Source organism: Nyctibius grandis, chromosome 4, assembly GCF_013368605.1.
Source record: "Nyctibius grandis isolate bNycGra1 chromosome 4, bNycGra1.pri, whole genome shotgun sequence".
In the NCBI taxonomy this organism is placed as follows: Eukaryota; Metazoa; Chordata; class Aves; order Nyctibiiformes; family Nyctibiidae; genus Nyctibius; species Nyctibius grandis.
Window position 1 is genome coordinate 46,766,037 of NC_090661.1, and position 20,725 is coordinate 46,786,761.

General features: G+C 49.8%; 1 protein-coding gene across 1 annotated transcript; it reads left to right on the forward strand.

Annotated features, from left to right (window-relative positions):
* The first annotated feature begins 251 nt into the window (after positions 1 to 251).
* DLST (dihydrolipoamide S-succinyltransferase) lies at positions 252 to 17,966 on the forward strand. The gene is made up of 15 exons (XM_068400218.1): positions 252 to 385; positions 5,136 to 5,169; positions 6,488 to 6,536; positions 7,598 to 7,653; positions 8,015 to 8,089; positions 8,484 to 8,539; positions 9,231 to 9,342; positions 9,850 to 10,008; positions 10,297 to 10,382; positions 11,079 to 11,176; positions 13,024 to 13,154; positions 13,734 to 13,807; positions 16,441 to 16,524; positions 17,069 to 17,236; positions 17,744 to 17,966. The coding sequence occupies exons 1-15, from the start codon at positions 317 to 319 to the stop codon at positions 17,876 to 17,878; spliced, it is 1,386 nt and encodes a 461-aa protein (XP_068256319.1). The 5' UTR covers positions 252 to 316; the 3' UTR covers positions 17,879 to 17,966.
* Positions 17,967 to 20,725: the final 2,759 nt, after the last annotated feature.

Genomic DNA, 20,725 nt, shown 5'->3' on the forward strand with positions numbered 1-20,725 from the left:
CCCCACAACCCCGTCCCCAGCCTGTCCTCACCCCAGTCCTGCCTCAGACTGTCCTTGCCCCACAGCCCCGTCCCCAGCATGTCCCTGTCCCACAGTCCTGCCTCAGCCTGTCCCTGACCCATAGCCCCTGCCTTAGGCCTGTCCTCACCCCACAGCCCCCTCCCCAGACTCTCTCACCCCCCGCCCGAGATGGTACCGCCCCTCCGGCCCCGCTCCCCCCGTTCCGGAGAGGTTGGTCCGGCCCTGCCCGCTTCCGGCTCGCGCCGGGCCTGCTTCCGGTGTCCGCCCGCCGGGTCCACTCGCCGCCGCCGCCGCGATGCTGCTGCTGTGGCGGTCCCGCTGCCTGGGCCGGGCGCTGGGCTGCTCGCTGCGCGCCCTCCGGCAGGTACTGCCCGCCGCGGGCATCGGTCGCGGGAAGGGAGGAGGGAGGGCGGCGGTTGGGCGGGCAGGCAGGCGGGGACGGCGCCGCCAAGGGCACCGGGACGCGTCCCCCACTTCCCCGCTGCCACGGGAGGGTGAGGGCGGGGAGGAGCGGCCTCTCCGGGGGGGGGCCAGGGGGAGCGCGGCGCCGCCCCGTCCCGGGCCTGGTGCCGCCGGTGCGTGTGCCCCTGCCCCCCGACTGCCCCGCCCCGGCCCGCCGCCCCCGCCGGGAAGGGCGGCGGCTCTCGGCAGCGGCTCGCGTGGGCACCGGGCAGCGCTGACCGACGGGAAGAGCTGCTGAAAACCGCCGCTCTCGGGCTCCGCTGTCCCCGCCTGTCGCGGGGCTGAGGCGTTTGGGGGCCTCTCCGCTGGCAGCCGCGGCTCCCTTCGCGCACACACCCCCCCCCCCGCCCCGGCCCCGCCACCGGCCTCCGCCGCAGAGACCCCCCCGGCCGGGCGCGCCCGGTGCAGAGACGGCAAATAAACTGGTGTCCGCTGGCTTATTTAATTCCTGTGCTCAGTTTTCAAAGCAGCCGATGAACCGATGCAAACGGCAGTAGCCCGTTGCTGGGGTAACGCGGGCTCGCAGCGGCTAATAGCCAGCGGCACCTCCTTATATCAACAACGGGGCCGCTTTTGGCCCGCTGCTGCCTGTCGTGTGCTGACTTCTGGGCACATCTTCCCTTTAAATAGCAAACATGCACGGCTTTATGTACATACATCCATATATATGCATGCATATACATACACGCACATGCCTACCTACGGGTGGAAAAAGATCGCTTCTCTTCCAGATGACCAGCTAAAGCCTTAGAGCATGAGGTTTGACTTTAGCCATGGTGTGAATGCAGGCGAGCAAGTGTTGACAGCTAATTGTAATGCTGAATATTTAACTACGTCACGTTTCCCCACAGGGCTGTTGTATGTTAAATGCTTGTCTCTGGGCACTACAGACAGACTTGTGTTTATAAATATGTGTGTGCATACATATGAAACTGCACTATAAACAATTTGTAACTAAATATATAGTTATATTTTGTTATACGTGTATGTAGATACAAATTGATTATAGTGCAGTTTAAAAAGAGATTATTTAAGTGGCATTTTAACAATATTTAAGCTCTTTCAGGTCTCGGTGGTGCTGTGTGATTATACAGAACAGAGGGGAAAGCCAGATGGAGTATTCAAACCTTTTACAAAACTAACTCTGCAAATCAGGAGGTTACAGGAGGTTATAGCAGAGTACTAGGAAGGGGAGATAATTTTAGTTAACCTGTTAGATGTACTCGAAAAGTTGAGAAGTCAAGGTGGTGGTAGTAGTTTGATGTCCATTTGAGTAGGGATATGGGAAGTAAGTTTTGATGAAGAGGATAATACAGACTTTTTGGAGAGACAGAAAGAGATGCCAGAACTTGGCAAACCTCTGATGGGAGAAGTGAGAACAATAGACATGTACAAAATTCAGAAGTGTAGGGTTGAATGGGGGAACAGTGGAGTCAGCAAGAAACGAGGGTAGGAAAGGACCGTCTGGATTTTGATGATCTCGCAAAAGAGAAAAAAGGTCCTGGATTCATATATCAAGTAGAAATCACGAATGTGCATCCATAGCCTGCGTCCGAGCATGTAAGACTTGGTGAGGTGGGGGGGCAGCTGTTGGAGGATGACCTGAAAAAGTCCCGAGAAGAGTTAGTCTGAGAAAGGATGGTTTGATCACGAGCTGCATTCAGTGCTTTGAGAATCAAATCCTATTTATCTGGGGAAGACTTTGTAGAGAACTTTTGCTTCCCTGTTTGATCCTTCCTGCATGCTGGAGGAGTTCTCAGCCTGTCCTCTTAGTAACAGCATCCTTTACCACTCAGCATTGTTATCTCCATCCCGTCTTAGCATCTGCCCTGCTATGCTATATATAGTTGTGTTAAAATCCACATGCAGAGGGTTTTTTGCATGTAGCAGTGGTTTGCGCTCATCCTTGTTGTTAAAGCAGCAGCTTCTTCTCTTTGAAGAAGCCGAGGCTGGAGAACTGACTACTGCTGTGCCTGTTGTCAGAGCTGCCCAGCACTGGGCTTCTGTTCTGCCTCTGTTGAAATCAGCTGTACCCTCCTGTTCAGGTAGTGACCTTACCTGATCTGGTCCCTGTTCCCGCTTTCTCAGAAGAAATGTGTGGGCATACCCGCTGTCGCTTTAGCTGATGTATTCCATAATTTATTTCACTGTCTAGTGACCTCCTGGAAGCTGATGGCTCCTTGAAAGGTGTGGCCTGGGACTCTGGGTGCCAGGGTCACTTTGAGATAATAACAGTTATAAAAACAATTCTGAGAAGTCATGTGAAATGTGGGGGAAAAAATTAATCACTTGGTACTTGAGTCACTAGCTTATTAGACCAAGACTTATTTCTCCAAGTGAAGGCTGTCTCTTTAAAGTGACCCAAAGTGCTAATGCCAGCTAGCGAAACCTAAATGTTTCTGTTTTCACTGAAGAAGCTCCAAGATCAGGCAGAGGGCAGATTTAGCCAGGTAATACCAGGAACAGCTGCTATCACAGCGATTCCTTCAGGGAAAAAGGGAACAGGAAACGACCCTGTCAGCCATCTCTTGGAGCTGCACATGCGTCTCCAAGGTACTGTGGTTAAGGGATGGATGCAAGACAGAGGGAGTCTTGGTATCTTTCATTAGTGGCTGCTTCTTCGCATTATAGCTCTTTCCCTCTTTTCTTAATCTAAAAGACAGAAGGGTAGAGTGATAACAATTCTTTTCCTCAATTTTGCAGCAGTTGTGGAACACAGACTTGGGACCTCTCATGGAAGAGAGCTGCAGATGTGTTTTCTCACAATGATTTATTTTAGGACAGGCTTTCTAAACTTTTTTTTTTAACCTTACAGTAAACTGGTCCTGAGCAAATAAAATTGGCTGTTTCTGCCTCAGTCTGGGGCTGTACCTCTTTCTTAATAAGTTATATCTGGGATGCTAGGAATACCTTTGCCACTTTTTTTATAAAGCACTCAGGAAAACATTAATGGACAGAGGGGAGCTCAGGTTGCTTGGTATTTTATTTGTGATTAACTTCATATTATCTGGGACACTACAGAAAGTGGGAAGAATTTGATCAATACAGGAACTAACATATGCGCTGAGGATCGTGGTGCTCTAGACGCTCGAGCAAGCAGACTTAACTTGAAGTTTGTCTTGCTGATCCCAGCTTAAGGCTAGCTCTACACGAACCAGATCTGAGTTAGCAGGGGGCCAGTGCTGCAGCAAGATTAAGCGTTGTAGTGATCACCATGACTCTGCAAAGCCTGCGCAGTTCTCCCTGCTTTCCCTTCCCCAGCCAGCCCTGGGGCAGGGGCTCCAGCGGGCCCTGACAGAAGCTGGTTTTGCAGGACTGTCAGTCCAGGATCGTTGGTCCCTGCAGTGGAACGGCAAACAGGGTAGCTGCATGGTGCTGTGCTGGAGCTCCTGAGCTCTGCCAGACCCAGGCTGGCTTAGCAGCAAGTCAGCCTGGCTGCCTGCATCCTTGGCAGAGCTAATCACAACCCTGTTAACTGCTCATCGATCATCGTGTTGACCATGTGTTAATATCCGAGAAGCCAAATCCGTCAATAAATTTGGGTAATTAAACTGCCAAGGGGCTGATTCCAGGCCTGTTAGTAGTTTTGACGATATGAAGTGTTCACTGAATATATTTTTGTATGCTACAGCACTTGCTCCTGTAGACAGTGTGACAAGTTTAAGTATCTCTTTGGTCCTTGACGTCTATATTGTCTTATCACACACAGCTCCACAAATTATTTCGATATTTAAGATCAGTTACATCCCATCCTGCTTGCTCTGGTGAAGCTGAAATCAGGGTTTATACACAAACTTCCCTTCAGACACGGAAGATGTGAATGAAATCTGACTTTTACTTCTTACCTTAGCTGCTGGATAAGGGTGCTTTGAGCTGTTGAGTAGCTGTTTTTTCAAACCAGTCAACTACATTTTAGTCATAGTTACTGTGATATTTTCCTACAGCTTTTAAAGAGTTCTTAGATTCTCCAGATCTGCAGGTTCGATGCTAGAGAAATGTATAATAACAATAGTAACTGGAGTATCTTGAAATGTCATTTACTTTTGAGGAATGTTACGCTGAGCTAGGAGTGCAGTCAATGATTACATGGGTATGAAGTGAAACGTCACCAGAAGGTGGAATTCCTGGCTCACTGAAGGCAGTAGAAATTTTGCCATCAAGGGAAATTCTGGCCTTCTGAGTTCAAAGGCTCCATAGCCTTAAAACAAACAAACAAACAAAACCCAGATGCTGCATTCATGGCTGTAGGAGTAAACATCGTGACATGTTTTTTCATTGTATCCAGTAGCTACCCTTGACCTTTTTATTCATAGCAAATTTTAGTGAATGAGTCTTTAGAAATCTGTTCCCTCTTAAAGAGGAAAGCATGCATGAGAAAGACAAAACAGCTGGAGCCACAAGTGAAACCCAAGTGCATCAGGTTTAGCATCACTCCACAGGAAAGCATCCTGTAAGGAGACAAGGCCAAGAGAAGGGTGTAGATGCTCTCACCATCTCCTGCTCTTGCACACTATGGGAAAGTAGCATGCCTGCAGTCTGGAGTGTGGGAATGGTGGGTCCCATCTCTGCTCTGGATCTCGTGGGAAAACCAAAGTCCTTCTAGGGTGGGTCTGTCTTTTTGCAATACTGATAGTTCCTCTTCTCTCTGACAGCGGAACTGTTCTCTGGCAAGATGTTCTCCGTCTGGTGAGTCTTACATTTTTATTTCATTTCAAACTACCTAGACAGAACAGAGCTGATGATGGAAGTTGGTAATAGGTTTGATTGGGGTTTATTTCTGTCAGTCGTGATGAAAAAACAGTTGGTGAAATGAGCTGTGTTTCCATGTGAGTGCCTCCCTTGCCTAATGTCCGTGCTGCCCGATCCATTTGGCTCTGGTGAAGATTTCACAGCAGCAGCACGGTGTATTTCAAGCAGTGCTTGAAACACATGCTGTTGCAGAGACTAGCTCTCTAATAAACTCCTTTGAAAATGATGGGTGAATGTTAAGTGACATGTCAAATCTAGTACGCCTGTGAACTCCTCTTCAGTGGTTAAACTGGATTTTCTCAGAGCCCTGTTTTTTTCTAGCTGTACTGTGTTTATATAGCGTTACATCACTCACTTCTGATTCCACTTTGAGAAACCAGTTACATCTGCTTACCTTTTCCAGTTTCTAGAGTTCCAGTGTCAGCTCTTTAGTAGAGGATGGTGGCAAAATTGTATCACTTTTTTAAAAAAAATAAAGTGGGAAAATGGTTCTTCCTTCTGGCATTGTGTAATTGAGATAATTACGTTCTCCAGTTGCTGACTCTCTTTAAGGTCAGTCTGGAAAACTGCCCGGTGCCTTGAAAGAGACAAAGGACAGGAGTTCAGTGCGTAACAAAAATTGCAGCGTCAGGGCATGTGAGCAGTGTGGGACAGTGGGGTATGTGAAACTGAGAGGGTATGCAAGTACCTCCCTGCTGGGAATTTTGGATAAGAAGTGTTCTTGGGCCAGGGGGTGGGCAGAGAGGAGGGGTGATGGTGGCTTGCTGCTCTGCCCTACACCCTGTTTTCATTCTGTTTTTCCTCCTTACCTGTCCATGCAACTGTGAGGCTTCCTGGGGATGCCTCTTAGGGGACTGATGTCCTGCTCCTATTAGGAACCCCTTTGTATTGGTGAGGATAACTCAGCAGCAACTGAGGTTTTAGCAGTCCTGGAGGTGTCCCTCATAGCTGTGTTCCGTTTTTGTTCTGACTGGGGTAGCTGCTGCTTTGTTTGCTCTTTTCAAAGTTATCCTTATTAGCTTTGAGGCCAACATATTCCTATTTTTTTCCCATCTTTTTATAAATCTAAATGAAGACAAGACCACTGTTCTTGGCAAACTCTGGGTACGTTTGCTGGCACCAAAGTGCTGTATTCCCTGCTTAGTCCCATGCTTCTTTCAGGGTGGACAGTGGTGTCCTCTGCCCTCTTTTACCTGACATGGATACTTGATGGCTGGATAATGTTCCTGTGGGGTAACACCGTTCTCATTCACAGGTGTGGCTGGGGGCCAGGGACTGGCTTACACCAACAGCAGGAAGCTCATGTAAGTATCCCCAGGAGAGCTGTGATGTGGAGAGGCTGGGGCTGCTCTAGCCCTGGTGAGATTTGAGGACTGGGAGGCAGAATATGGTTGGCTGTCATAAAATCCCTGTGCACGTCGTAGGATGCGGAACTAGCCCTAACAAAATCTAGGTTTTGCAGGTCAGGAACTGTGGCATGCTTAAAGAAAACAAGCTTTGTCTGGAACCAGATATCGAGGCAGGGAAGGGACAGGAATGAGGAGACGGGTGATAAATGGATCTCTACCCTTTGATTATCTGACTAGAAGTCTTGTTTGCTCTATGGTGGCCTCCTGGCAGGATTTCTGTCAGGAGTAGTGGGGTGGTTCATGGTGCTCTTGTTCATATGGCAAGGTTTGCATTGCTGAGGTGGTCTTGTAAAAATGTATTTGGGGAAATAACCTTAAGAGCACATCCATAAAAGTCTGAAATGCTGTTCTGTTGCACCAAATAGCCTGTGTTAGAGGAAATGCTAAAGCACATTTGCTTCAGGTTTCCAAATGTGGTGTCAGTCAATATAAAAAACATCCTTTGGAATGCTTGGGATTGCCATCTCCCTGTGAAGGGACATGGTGGAGAGAAATAGCTGTCTCTTGGATGTGTTGCCATAGGCAATTTATGGTGCTTTCTTTTTTTTTTTGAGCAATTTAGCAACTTCTGTAGAGATGACAGTCCTGATCTGTAGGTAAAAAATGGTTACTGCACTAGTCTTGGGCGTAGGGTGGGCTGGCTAGGTCAGCCTTTTTATCAGTATTTAAACCACAGAGGTTTTGTTGGGTTTCCTCCCTAAATTAAAATTCCATACATGTCAGTTCTCACTGAGTTTCTGAGAACACTAGTGATGGTAAGCTGTAATGTTTCCTTTCTTTGTAGTGGGATTCTTGCAGCTTGAACAGTAAGTAGGAGTCCCTTGGAACAAATACATCAGAACAGCTGAGCAGCCTTTCAGATCAGTTAAGCAAATGTAAATTCTGTACCTGAGCTTGGTGCTGCCAGCCTCCAGAGGAATGTGCTTCTGTGTTCATGTCTTTCTCTCTCTCTGCAGAGTAAATAGCTCCAGTGTCTTCACTGTCCGTTACTTCAGAACCACTGCAGTACATAGTAAGTAAAAAGTCAGGAGTCAGTGGAATGGCTCTTGTGCTACCTGTTGCTGTCCTGACAACAGCTGAAGCTACCTCTTCCATCCTCGGTGTAGGCCCACTGCTGTCCTGCCTTGATGGATGGCTGAGGGTTTATGTCCTGAGGCCCTAAAATTTTGTCTGGCACTCCTGTCACAATGTGGCTTTCAGTCAGATGGGAATTTCTCTTGTGTTTAAATGTTAATCAGTGTTGAAGCAAGGAGAAGGCCAACATTTGATATCTGTTGACCCACCCCCTCTAGTAGAGCCCTGATGACAAGAATGAAGCAATGCCATAAGTTTTGAACTCTGAATGTGTTCAAGTCTGTTTGTCTCTCTCACAGGGGATGACGTGGTTACAGTGAACACACCAGCCTTTGCAGAGTCAGTCACAGAAGGAGATGTCAGGTGGGAGAAAGGTAAGCAGTTGCTTCTTCCCTGAAATTCTCACCACTGTTGCTGCTGCACTGCACAGCTCGGGGCTGGATTGTAGTTCACTGGCTGACAGCCTGCTCTGTGCCTTTCAGTCTGTGACAAATGAGGCCGTTAATTGCAGTTCTCCTAAGGGGTAAGGATTGCAGTTACTGCCTTGGCACCTCTCTGTCATGGGTGATGTTGGGTGAAGGGTGATGTTTAAACTGGAGTCAGACTCTGACTGTGCAGAGTTTGATTATTTGAGCTAGACTTTTCTTTAAAAGTTGTGGAGAACTGAAGTAAGGAAATTCTGGGTTAGTGGGGGAGACTGCTGTGGGTTAAGAGGGGAGGCCAGAGCACACCTTCCTCCTCACAGTGGTCTTCATATCTGTCATTCAGCTGTTGGAGACACAGTGGCGGAAGATGAAGTGGTGTGTGAGATTGAAACAGACAAGGTAGGAGTTTTCTGGACCAAAACTTTTTCTAGTGCTGTAGTGGGTACCATGTATGGCTCCTCTCCCGCTCAGAGCTCCTAGAGCCTGCAGGCCCTGTCTGTGTCTCCTGCTCCCTTCATGGAGAAAAGCTTTTCTCATCTAATATGAAAGCTGGCTGTGCCTTAAGTGAGAATTCTTTGATAACTCTTCCTTCCTCATATATTTGATTAAGTATCAGTGGTGCTGATATTTGTTGGAGCTGCAATTCATCTCCTTCTTCCAGTTTCAGTGCTCTAGGCTTTGAAACATGTTTCTGTTTAAACAGAGGAGAAATCTGCAGAGCCATGGGATGTCTTCAGATTGTTTTAGCCTTTGAGTTTACTCACTGCTTAAAGGACTCTTAAGCTTTGAAGTTCTTGCTAAAGCTCCCTGCCAAGTTCTGCTTCTGGTGTTGCTGTCAGGAAGATGCTGGCAGCAGGTCAATTCATGATTGTACCCTGGAGCAGGAAGATCAGGCTATATGTTACACTGTCAGCATCTCCTAAAACTTCTAAGTATTGGCATAAAATCACAATGGAGGTACAAATGGTGCGAGACAGAGCTGCTGTCTGTGCCAATTTACAATGTGTTTCTGCACATATTGGCATCTTCTCTTGGGCACTTATTCTCCATCCAATGTTTGGGGGAGTTTAACTGATTTTCCTTTTTGCAGACATCAGTGCAAGTTCCAGCCCCAGCAGCTGGTGTGATTGAAGCCCTTCTGGTACCCGATGGTGGCAAAGTGGAAGGGGGGACACCTCTGTTCAAACTCAGGAAAACTGGAGGTAAGTCAGGCATGTATAACTTGCACAGGCCTTCCTGTTCCCACCAGTCTTTTGCTCAAGATAAAAGCAAGGCATTTAGAGGGATCCTGAAAGAGGCTAAATGTTTCTTCTATCTGCCTCTGTAGCTGGAAGAAAATATTCCTTTTCTGTTGTCCATTGTAAAAACATAATTTTAGTCCTTCTGAGGGGGGAAATTTCCTTTTGCTCCCTCTGGAGGAGACTGCAGCTCTAAGCTAAAATTAGTTGAGAATTCCACTGACATAACTCCCTTTTCCACCCTCTTCTCTTTAGCGCCCGGTCTCCTGCACAGGGAGGAGATCTAGGGTGTTGATGAGTAAAACACTTTCTCTGTGAGATCCTCTTGTGGTGGCTCCTGTCAGTTCAGTAGTGTTGAGAACATAAAGGCACTCTGCCGGAGGGTTAACTTTTATCAGGTTGGTTGGACTCAGAGATCCCTGACAGTGGAAGCTGTGGTTGCCCTTACCATGGTTCTTCCTTGTCTTCCAGCTGCTCCTGCCAAGGCCAAACCAGCAGCAGCCCCTCCTCCTCCTCCTGCAGCCCCTGAACCTGTAGCTGCGGCTGCTCCTCCCCCTGCTGCAGCACCAATTCCCACTACAATGCCACCAGTGCCGCCTGTGTCAACTCAGCCCATCGACAGCAAACCAGGTGAGGCAACGGCCATTTTCTCCTGTTTTTAAGCCTCTCTTCCTTGGGGAGAGTGTGTAAGGTAGAAGACAGCAAACAGTCTTGCGCTTATGGTGAAGGCCTCCCTGCGTTATTGCCCTGCATGCTCCAGGCTGAAGAGCTCAGCTATGCCTGGAACCTGCTCAGCCCACTTCCAGGCTGCTTCTGCACTGCGTTGCTTGAGCAAGGGGCTCAAACAGGCTTTCTGCCTCAGGGCATTGTGATCAAGCCCTGGCTTCCCATTTTGACTGATGTGTTTCTTACCCTCAGTGTCTGCGGTGAAGCCGGCTGCAGCCCCAGCGGCAGCCCCTCCTGGGGAGGCAGTGCCCAGCAAAGGTGCCAGATCAGAGCATAGGGTAAGCTGTGGGAGTAGGGGCCTTGCCAGCACTTCTGTTGCTGGGTGACAATCTGTTCTGGCATAAGCCTTGAGCTTTCTGGATGTGTCCGTATCTACCTGTTCACACACAGCTCAGTGGGGCTGTGGCAGATGGGGAAATTCTCTACAGTGAGGACACCACTTAGGAGTGGGCTGAAGGAAGAGCCAGGTCCAATCTGACACAGGTCTTTTGTGGGCAAAAGTCTTGTCTTGAGCGCTGCTGACTGAGCACAGAAGACTCAGTGCGATCTGCTTGGTCTGTCCACAAGCCCTCAGCAAAGGGCTGAGGCCGCTGCAGCTGCCTTGTGCATTCTTAAGAGAACACGGTTGAGCAGCCTGCTTTCTTAGCAGTCTTGCTCTTCTCACATTAGCCTCATGCTGGAAACCTATGCGTGCTTGGAGGTCCTGAGGAACACATAGCTGAGAAGTAGCTGTACTGTGATGCGTTTCAGCATTGCTTTTCAAGTGAACCCTGTCTTGAGCTGGGCAGCTCCATGGTGAAATCAACTCCTCAGCCTGTCATGCTCCTCAGGGGGACCTGGAGTGAAAGCCTGGGCCTTAGGCATCTATTACTAGTCAACTAGACGGCAAGAAGAAGGGCCTTTAGAGTTTCTTGTGTGTTTTGCCCCTTAGATGAACTTGAGACAGCTTCTGCTTATATCTTTTTAATTTTCAGGTGAAAATGAATAGGATGCGTCAGCGTATTGCTCAGCGGCTGAAGGAGGCTCAGAATACTTGTGCCATGCTGACCACTTTCAATGAGATCGATATGAGGTGAGGAGCAGACCTCTTTTTCCCTCTATGAGTAGAAATAGATGCAGGCAGTCATCTTTAAATAGCAGCCAAGACCCTGCTGATTCTCTTTGGAGAGATTAGCAGCATGTCTTTTGGGACCCTCTTAGGTGTGTACCACTATCTGCACAGCTTCATCAGGCCATGTTGGTGTTGCAGTATGAGAGGTGCATAGCTTCCTAATGGCCTGTCATTCCTCGGGAGTCATCTGCTGCTTGTAAAAGGGGCAGTCTGGTTCCTCATCTGTGTGGTTCTTGGTTGAGGACTGGTAGATGTTGAGCAGAAGTGACTAGTGTCACTTGTATAGTGGCTATTAGAAGACAGCAAGACATAGCATCTGCTTTCTGCCACCCCACCAGGTTACTGCTTTTGGAGGTGGGCATGTTCAGCTTTCAATGAGTGCTTCTCCAGGGCTCATCAGCCTTTCAGGTGAGCATTCCCTGGGTTTGAGGCCCTTGCTGTCAGATGGTGCAGCTTTCCAGAGACAGACTAGCATCCTTCCCCATCCCCTCCGGGCAGGTGGGGGTCTCCTGACTCAAGTGCTTGCACAAACTGAACGCACTAATGGCTTTGGAGGGTGGTAAGCTTATGTTACAGTGCATTAAGGGGAAATTGTGCCCAAATCAAATTGCCTTGTGAAATCCTATTCTGCTCCTTAAGACAAAACATGTAAATATTTGGGTCTCAGAACAGTAAGGTTGGCAAAATAGTCTTGATTGGAGGGGAAGTGCTGCAGCTTTATCTCCTCTCAGAGGCTCATTGAGGTGTCGCTTTACACTGGCCTCGGGCTCTCATTGCATCTGGTAATCTGGTTTGGATTGATTGCTGTGAGGTTGACTCGGGAGGGCCTGTGCTGGGGCCTCCTGCTTCCCGCGGGGGGTCATCGTCTGAAAGGAGGAAGCCGTAATGAGCCAGTTTCATAGCAAACCTTGTCCTCATTGCTGCAGTCCTTGTGTCTTGGGAGGCACTAATGTCTTTGGGCGGTAATCCTAGCCCTAAACAAGGTTAGGTGCAGGAAAACAAACACTCTAAACCATGGAGACCCCTGCCCCTTGCTGAAACTGTCTCTTCAAAGACTCAAGGTCTCTGGAGGGGGGAGGGAGGGACAGTGCAATTCCACAGCATCTGGTATTAGCCTGGAATAGGCAGAGCTTGTAGCTGTAACTTGGTTGACTTTTTGTAAAGTTCTGATAAATAGGAGCAGTGGGGAAACATGACTTCTGGTTGAGGGCTATGGGTGGGCTGACACCCACTACCATAGCACCTGGAAGGATTTCTTTCATACTCACTCAACTTCCAAAGCCAAAGAGTTGGTACGGAGGCATCGTCATGCTGACTGGTGCTGGACTTGCACAAAGATTAAAGTCTTTTGCCTCAATGACCACGTGCATCTTTTCTACTGTTGACATTTCATGTTTTTTCACTCTTCTGGAGTTGGTCCAGCCTTACCTGGAGTTGCTGTCTGTGGTGCCACACTGATATCAGCAGTGGTGTCTCCAGAGAACTGGTTGCAACATCAGGCCTAAGCAGGAAATATGCCATGCCCCATCTCGCTTTTGTGCCTGGCAGTGTGGGCTGTGCAGATTAACCCTGTGCTGTTGAGTTTGTGGTACATGACCAGTTCCTGTTAGATCCTTTGGCAGGGTCCTTAGAGCCACCCTCAGCCCATTTCAGCTGTGACATTCGAATGATTTTTCAGCAGACTGGGGGTTTGCCAGTTGGTGCTGGAGGTTTGCAGTCCTTGGAGCTGGCACTGAAATCTATTATGGAGTGAGGGAACAGTGTTTGCTTGGACTCCATGCTGACCAGCATTATCATGTGTTTTGCAGCAACATCCGGGAGATGAGAGCAGTACACAAGGATCCCTTCCTGAAAAAGCACAACCTGAAGCTAGGTTTCATGTCAGCTTTTGTGAAAGCTGCAGCTTTTGCTCTGCAGGACCAGCCCGTGGTGAATGCAGGTGAGTTGTGACCCTTGCTGGTGAGTTGCATGTCTCACCAGTGAATGTGGCAGAGTGGGAAGAAAGCAGGTGGCCAAGTCCGTGGCAGGGCTAATAGCTTGGGCAAGCAAGTCAAATATGCTGAAAAAGGGGTGACAGTCCTACGTGCTGCAGCTGATTTTGCTAATGCCACTTATGTAGCTAGAGGACAGCTTGCCAAGAGGGGCTGTATGAGGAAGGGGTTGCCAGGAGTGGGGCTGGGGCCATGTGTACCCAGCCTGCAGAGGGAAGAGGCTGCTGGTGGGTGTAGAGGTAGCTGCTGTAGGTGCGATGCAGTCCGGGGGGTGTCAGAGGTGCTTGCTCAAACCCAGAAGAGGAGAATAACCAAGGGGATGTCTGAGGGAGACTGACCTATTTGGACCGTGTTTCCTTTCTGTCTGTCCTGATGCTTCTCCCACAGTGCAGTGAGGGCTCATTCTTCTCTGGAGTTATGTTTAAGCTAGAGATGAGCCAGTTGCTATGGTTTTGTGGCTACTTCTGGCCTCTTGAGCCCTTGATCTTGGGTACTGCATGTGTAACAGAGCTTTTTTCTCCTTCTAGTGATTGATGACACGACCAAAGAGATTGTGTACAGGGACTATGTGGACATCAGTGTTGCTGTAGCAACTCCCCGGGTATGTACCTTGGATGCTTTAGCCATGGTTCCTGCAGCCTCCCTTCTGGGGTGATCATATACTTTGAGCCAACTCAGCTTTGAGCTCCTCTTCAGTGGAAACTTACTGATGAGACTGATCTCCTAAATGAGACATCTGTTACATTGTGGACTGCTGAGATGGGTTTTTGGAGAAGATGGAGGACCAAGAATATTCTGCCACTGTACTAGGAGATGTAGTAACAAGGTCAATATAGATCTCACAGAATCACAGAATCAATCAGGTTGTAAGAGACCTCTGGGATCATCGAGTCCAACCATTGCCCTGAGACCACCCTGTCAACTAGACCATGGCACTAAGTGCCATGTCCAGTCTTTTCTTAAACACATGCAGAGATGGTGACTCCACCACCTCCCTGGGCAGCCCGTTCCAACGTCTAATGACCCTTTCTGAGAAGAAATGCTTCCTAATGTCCAACCTGAACCTCCCCTGGCGAAGCCTGAGGCTGTGTCCTCTTGTCCTATCGCTAGTTGCCCGGGAGAAGAGGCCGACTCCCACTTCACTACAACCTCCCTTCAGGTAGTTGTAGACTGCAATAAGGTCACCTCGGAGCCTCCTCTTCTCCAGGCTAAACAACCCCAGCTCCATCAGCCGTTCCTCATAGGTCAGACCCTCCAGACCCTTCACCAGCTTGGTCGCCCTCCTCTGGACTCGCTCCAACACCTCAACATCTTTCTTGAAGTGCGGGGCCCAGAACTGGACACAGTACTCAAGATGCGGCCTCACCAGTGCCGAGTAGAGAGGGACGATCACTTCCCTAGACCGGCTGGCTACACTATTCCTAATAGAGGCCAGGATGCCATTGGCCTTCTTGGCCACCTGGGCACACTGCTGGCTCATGTTTAGCCGGCTGTCGATCAGCACCCCCAGGTCTCTTTCCACCAGGCCGCTCTCTAACCATTCTTCCCCCAGCCTGTAGCACTGCATGGGGTTGTTGTGGCCAAAGTGTAAGACCCAGCACTTGTTCTTGTTGAACCTCATGCCGTTGGTCTCGCCCCATCTATCTAACCTGTCCAGATCCCTCTGTAGGGCCTTCCTACCCTCCAGCAGATCGACACTCCCCACCCAGCTTGGCGTCATCTGCAAATTTGCTGAGGGTGCACTCAATCCCTACGTCTAGATCATCTATAAAGATATTGAACGGCACCGGCCCCAGAACTGAGCCCTGGAGAACACCGCTAGTGACCGGCCGCCAGTTGGACTTTGCCCCATTCACCACCACTCTCTGGGCTCGGCCATCCAGCCAGTTTTTAACCCATCGAAGAGTCCACCCATCCAAGCCCCGGGCAGCCAGTTTGTCTAGGAGGATGCTGTGGGAGACAGTGTCGAATGCCTTACTGAAGTCTAGATAGACTACATCCACAACCCTGCCCTCATCTACTAAGCGGGTCACTTTGTCATAGAAGGAGACCAGGTTGGTCAAGCAGGACCTGCCTTTCTTGAATCCATGTTGGCTGGCCCCGATGCCCCGATTGTCCCGCATGTGCCATGTAATGGCACTCAGGATGATCTGTTCCATCACCTTGCCTGGCACCGAGGTCAGGCTGACAGGCCTATAGTTCCCTGGATCGTCCTTCCAGCCCTTCTAGTAGATGGGCGTTACATTTGCTAATTTCCAGTCAGCTGGAACTTCTCCAGTTAACCAGGACTGCCGGTAGATAATCGAGAGTGGTTTGGCGAGTTCATTTGCCAGTTCCTTCATTACTCTGGGGTGAATCCCATCCGGGCCCATAGCCTTGTGGGTGTCCAACTGGCACAGCAGGTCACTAACCGTCTCCTCCTGGATTACGGGAGGTTCACACAGCCCCCCGTCCCTAACTTCAGGCTCTGGGGGCCGAGTCTCCTGAGGACAACCGGTCTTGACATTAAAGACCAAGGCAAAGAAGGCATTGAGCACCTCTGCCTTTTCCTCATCCCCTGACACTACACTGCCCTCCTCATTCAGCAAGTGGTGGAGGCTCTCCACCACTCAGCAGTTAATGAGTATGGCCAAGTTAGGGAAACACTTTTTTTCATGGACTCATGAGGATATGGCATAGACAGTAAAAGCTTTATGTGTCCTGTCCTTTGGCGAACCCTGCTGTGCTGTCCCACCATTTCTGTAAATCACATTGTTGCTTCAAAGATCTGTTCCTGTCCAGGGAGAGTATGGGATGGAGATATAGATGTTGAATTAGCTGGTTCTGTTGTGAGGCAGAGATTGGCCAGGACTGAAGTTCTGTCCCTGCTCCCAAAGTCTAGGGAAGGTCCACCACAAAGGGACTCTGCTTTTCTCACCTAGAAAGAGGTGGCAGGTGAATTCTGCACAGTGCCTGCTTTTATGGACATGGAGCTGGATCCAGACAGGCTTGGTTGATTTTTATGAGGTGGGCTTACAAAGGCAAAGAAGATGTCTCATTTATGGTGTCGGCCCTTGGTGCGTGTCGTGCCAGGTTTCCCAGCAGGCTGCCAGGGTGTGAGGCAGCTCTGCCAACCACCTGCTGTGGGCTGGGAGGAGGCAGGAACTCTGCTGGGCTGAGGCCAGGCTCCTGCCCAATAACAGTTATCTGTGTGTCGCAGTGAATTTGTTGATCATGCAGTTTGCTTCTCCCTAGGGTCTCGTGGTCCCTGTCGTTAGGAATGTAGAAAACATGAACTTTGCCGACATAGAGCGTGCTATCTACGAGCTGGGGGAGAAGGTAAGGAAAGTGGGAGTGTTTTCTGAAAAGGGCTGGGAGGAATGGGAAAAACTGGGGGTGCTGGATAAGCATGAATTGATTCAGTCCCTCTGTGTCGTCATCTCTGACCTCTAACATACTGAGTTGTGCTGTGGGGAGTGATCCAGTTACAGCTGTAGCTGTGCCCATGCCTTACAGGACAGGCCTAGCTACTTGTTGCCCTTCCAGAAGACTGCAAACTATGCATCAGTGACATGATGTGTCTTCACCTTTGTATTTAGAGGCCAAGGCTGAACTGCCCTGGAGTAGCACGCCCTGTGTCTGTCTCTTGCAAAAGCTGGAGTTGGAAGCGAAGGCAAGAGAATCCTTCCCCAAAGCCAGTGAATGTTCAGATCTGAGGACAGGATGCATTTTCAAGTAATTTGTGCTGGTCTTCAGCCGAACAAATCCATAAGTGAAGCTCTTGCCATCTGCATTTATTCCTGGAGAGAGTGAGCGTCCAAACGCTTGTCCTTTGTGTTCTGTGGTCTGTGTGGCTCTCTTAAGACCTTACTTTTTCTTCTAGGCACGGAAAAACGAACTGGCCATTGAAGACATGGATGGCGGCACTTTCACAATCAGCAACGGAGGGGTTTTTGGGTCACTCTTTGGGACACCTATCATTAACCCACCCCAGTCTGCCATCTTAGGCATGCATGCCATCTTTGACAGGCCTGTGGCTGTGGGAGGCAAGGTAGGTGGAGTTGCACAGGAGGTTTCAGTGAACAGAGGGGAGGGCTCAGGGGGATGAGGACCATAGCCCATGTGCTCTTTCTAGGGGGTTGGTGTCAACTTCTAGAAGGCTTTACTGTGAAGGAGGAGCAGAGACTAATGGGTGCAGGGCAGCTTTGCTGGCACTGGTACTGGCCTGAGGTGTACAGGGAGCCTTCTCCTATCCATGAGGGGTAGAACTGGATAATCTGCTTAGGTGTGGGGAGGAGGAAGAGGCTGTAGCCTTTGTGATAGAGAACGGCTCCAGAAAGGGACCTAGTCTTGTGTGGTGTGGGCCCAGCCTGGGTGGTTGTCAGTGCTGGTGTGAGTGAGTGTGGGTGGGTAATCCTGCCAGGCAGGACACATCCAGGAGGGCCTGAGCCCTGGATTCAGGATAGGAAAAAGCCAGGTCTGTCCTGAATTCACAGGAGGGCATCGTGCAGGCAGTAGGGCTGAGCTCACTAATGCCTGTGTTATTCCTCCCCTTCAGATCGAGGTGCGGCCCATGATGTACGTGGCACTGACATACGATCACCGGCTGATTGACGGCAGAGAGGCAGTGACTTTCCTGCGCAAGATCAAGGCAGCGGTGGAGGATCCCCGCGTGCTGCTGCTCGACCTGTAGAGCAGCTGCACCCCCACACAACCCACCCAGGGCAGGGCCGCAGTGTCAGTGTTCGCGAGAGGGCACGGAGTAAATGCACACAGACCAATATGATCGTTAAGCAGATCTCGTTTATTTACGTATCTGAGGGTACATTTATACTATTCTATTGAGGGTACATTTATACTATTCTATTTTTGTACACGCTCTGTGTACATGTCATTTCTATTATGATTGGTTAGTATGCTTTGTTCACACGCCTCTATATTAGTTCTGATTGGCTTATGCTAAAAAGCTATATCTTGCAGGTGCAGCATTCTTTCTTATTTTTCAACTTCCCCATATCTTATTTTTCTCATAGCCAAGGCCCTTGTTCTGTATTATGATTGGCTAGTTCATTACCACCCCATTACCACCTCCTGGACATGCCTGGACATAGCTCGTTCAGTACCTCGTTCCCACCATTGTCCCGTGGGAACCCCACACCGCAGCACCAGCAGGGGCGATGCAGGGCATTCAGCAACTGGCAGGGGTCATTCCAGTCTCCCTCCCTCCGCTGTGATCAGAGCTGTCCCGGAGGGAATTGTGGGGATAGCTCCTACCTCCTTTTCTGTTCTGTTTAACAAAGGTTCAGTTTCTCATGAAGATTGCTATGCAGTGGGCCAACCACTGAATGGCACTGCCTTTCCAGAGCCATCTATATGGCATCCTCTCCCTCACAGCACCAAACTCTCACCTCTAGCTTGTCCTATACCACTGGAAACTGCTTGCTGCTGCTGTGCTAGGGTACCCTTCCCTGCTGCTCCAAGCAGGGTTCAGCTTTATTTCCTGGCACTGAGGTTCCTGGGAGGGAGAGGAGAGGAAAGGCTACTATTCTGTCCCTGTTTTGATTGAAAATATTTGATACTCATCTGCCTTGCAAGGGCAGCCTGGGGACCCCCAGGCCAGGCTGCTTGCAGCAGAGGTTTTGATCAGAGCAAGGCTTGAGGTAAGTGTCATGCCTCTGGCAGTGCCCTAGTTACACTCCCTCCACAGACAGGAACGCCCAGTGGCAGCTCCCCTGCTTTCCATTGGAGATTGTTTGTCTCTCTCCAGCCTGATCACTGCATGTGAATGTTCATGTCCGGGTGGGCAGAGCCCATGACCTCTGTGGAGGTAGCACTGTTCCTGGAGGGACAACCCTTTCACCACTACATGCCCGACACAGGGGGTAAGAACCAGCCCCCAGCAGCTGTCCTTAAATCACAGCTCACTGGCAGTGGATCTGACTGCTGGCTTCCTGTGTGTGAGGGCTTGTCCTGCTACCAGCAAAGAGACAGCCTGGGGGGGGGCAAGTCTTCAAGTGTAATGTATAACCCAGCCCAAGGCTGCTGGTTTTGGGGGGAGGGGGGGCAGTCCTTCATCTGATAGTGCACACATGTATTGGGGAGTGAGGGCGTTGCTAGTGCCTGCAGAGTCTATTACTCTTACCCTCTACACAGAACTTGTAATTAAAATATTTAACACAGCTGATTTTAAATGAAATAAAACTGGGCAATGACTGCAAGGTGAGGTGTGTTTGAGGGAGCGAGCAGCAGCTCCTGGGCAAGGACTCGGCAGCATCCCTAGTGTAGCATAAGCAGCCTGTTACCTGATGGTGAGAGAAAAGGGAATGGGAGCTGGGCCCACCCCTAGTGGTACTAAATTGAGGCTTCTCTGGCTGTGAATTCTGCTGTCCTCAAACCCTCTTTGGCACAGAATTGGCTTTTCCCAGCAAAGATGAGGTTGTCAGGGCTGGAAGTCATCCTTTTTGTGGTCTAGCAACAGAACTGTTACAGACAGCAAGGAAATCCCAGTATTTGCTAAATGGCATGGTGGCCAAGAGGGAAAACTGGGACAGGCTCTTAAAGTACAGGTGTAGAGCCAGTTCGGTTTTTCTCTGACACAATGGGAGTGTTGTAAATCATGAAAGTGGGAAAAAGGCTGTTAAGGGTTGCAAGACAGGGAAAGGAAGCAAGATCGAAGAAATGTGAAGCAAAAGCTGTCTGTGGTGCTGAGAGCATTTCCCCAAGGAGCTTTCCCTGTTGGAACAATATGGAATTGTTCCTGGATCACGGCAGGGTTTTTCCAGCTCTGACATCAACTTCAGAGAATGGTTTGCCCTTCCCGACTACGAGGGAGAAGGCAGCCCCTTTTAATAGAAAACGGTTGCGCTGGCAGCTGGCGTGCTGACGACAGGGAGAGCAGTTCCTGGTACTGGTTCCTACGGCTTCCTGGCAGCTGTGGACAAACCTGTGCATGGAGTCAGCTTTCCTCTGGCTGTCCCTGGTTGAGGTAGAAGATGAGGAGGATGAGAGGAAAAACCTCTTTGCTGTGCTGTAACGGAAGGGCAAAGAGTCTAGCCGCTCTTGCACAAATAAACTGAACGAAAGAGAAGGCTCTGATTTAAAAAACGCTGCTAGCACCCAGTCCCCTGTGCTGGTTTAGGATACAGAGGGCCCACCTTGACTTTGCACATGAGCCTGGGGAAGGGCAATGCCTGTATTCTGTCTTGAGCTGCAATAAATGAGGCCTTTGAACTACCCAGGGAGTGACCATGCAGTCAAGCTCTTAAAATGATGCAGCCTAGCAAACTGCTTTATTTAATCTGCCCTGTTGGGGCTTGCTGGGAGGGTTGTGCAGCTGCTGTGCTTGAAGGTTCCATTTTTGACCCTCTTGGGTGATGCCCAGGGCGCTCTTGCAAGAAGCCATGCTGTGGCTTCAGCCACAGGCCTAAGAGTCAGTCCTGCTGAATTCCCCTGATTCACAGGACCAGGAGGCTGGGGGCCGGGGGGAGCCTGCTGCTGCGGGAGGGTTCGCCCAGTGCAGGCTGCCCTAGAGCTGAGCTGC

Excerpts from the sequence above, each read along its gene's own strand:
- DLST (XM_068400218.1), top strand. The coding sequence starts at position 317 with ATGCTGCTGCTGTGGCGGTCCCGCTGCCTGGGCCGGGCGCTGGGCTGC. Across the intron at positions 13,155-13,733 it reads CCAGCCCGTGGTGAATGCAG|TGATTGATGACACGACCAAA; the intron begins GTGAGTTGTGAC and ends TTCTCCTTCTAG. Across the intron at positions 13,808-16,440 it reads TTGCTGTAGCAACTCCCCGG|GGTCTCGTGGTCCCTGTCGT; the intron begins GTATGTACCTTG and ends GCTTCTCCCTAG.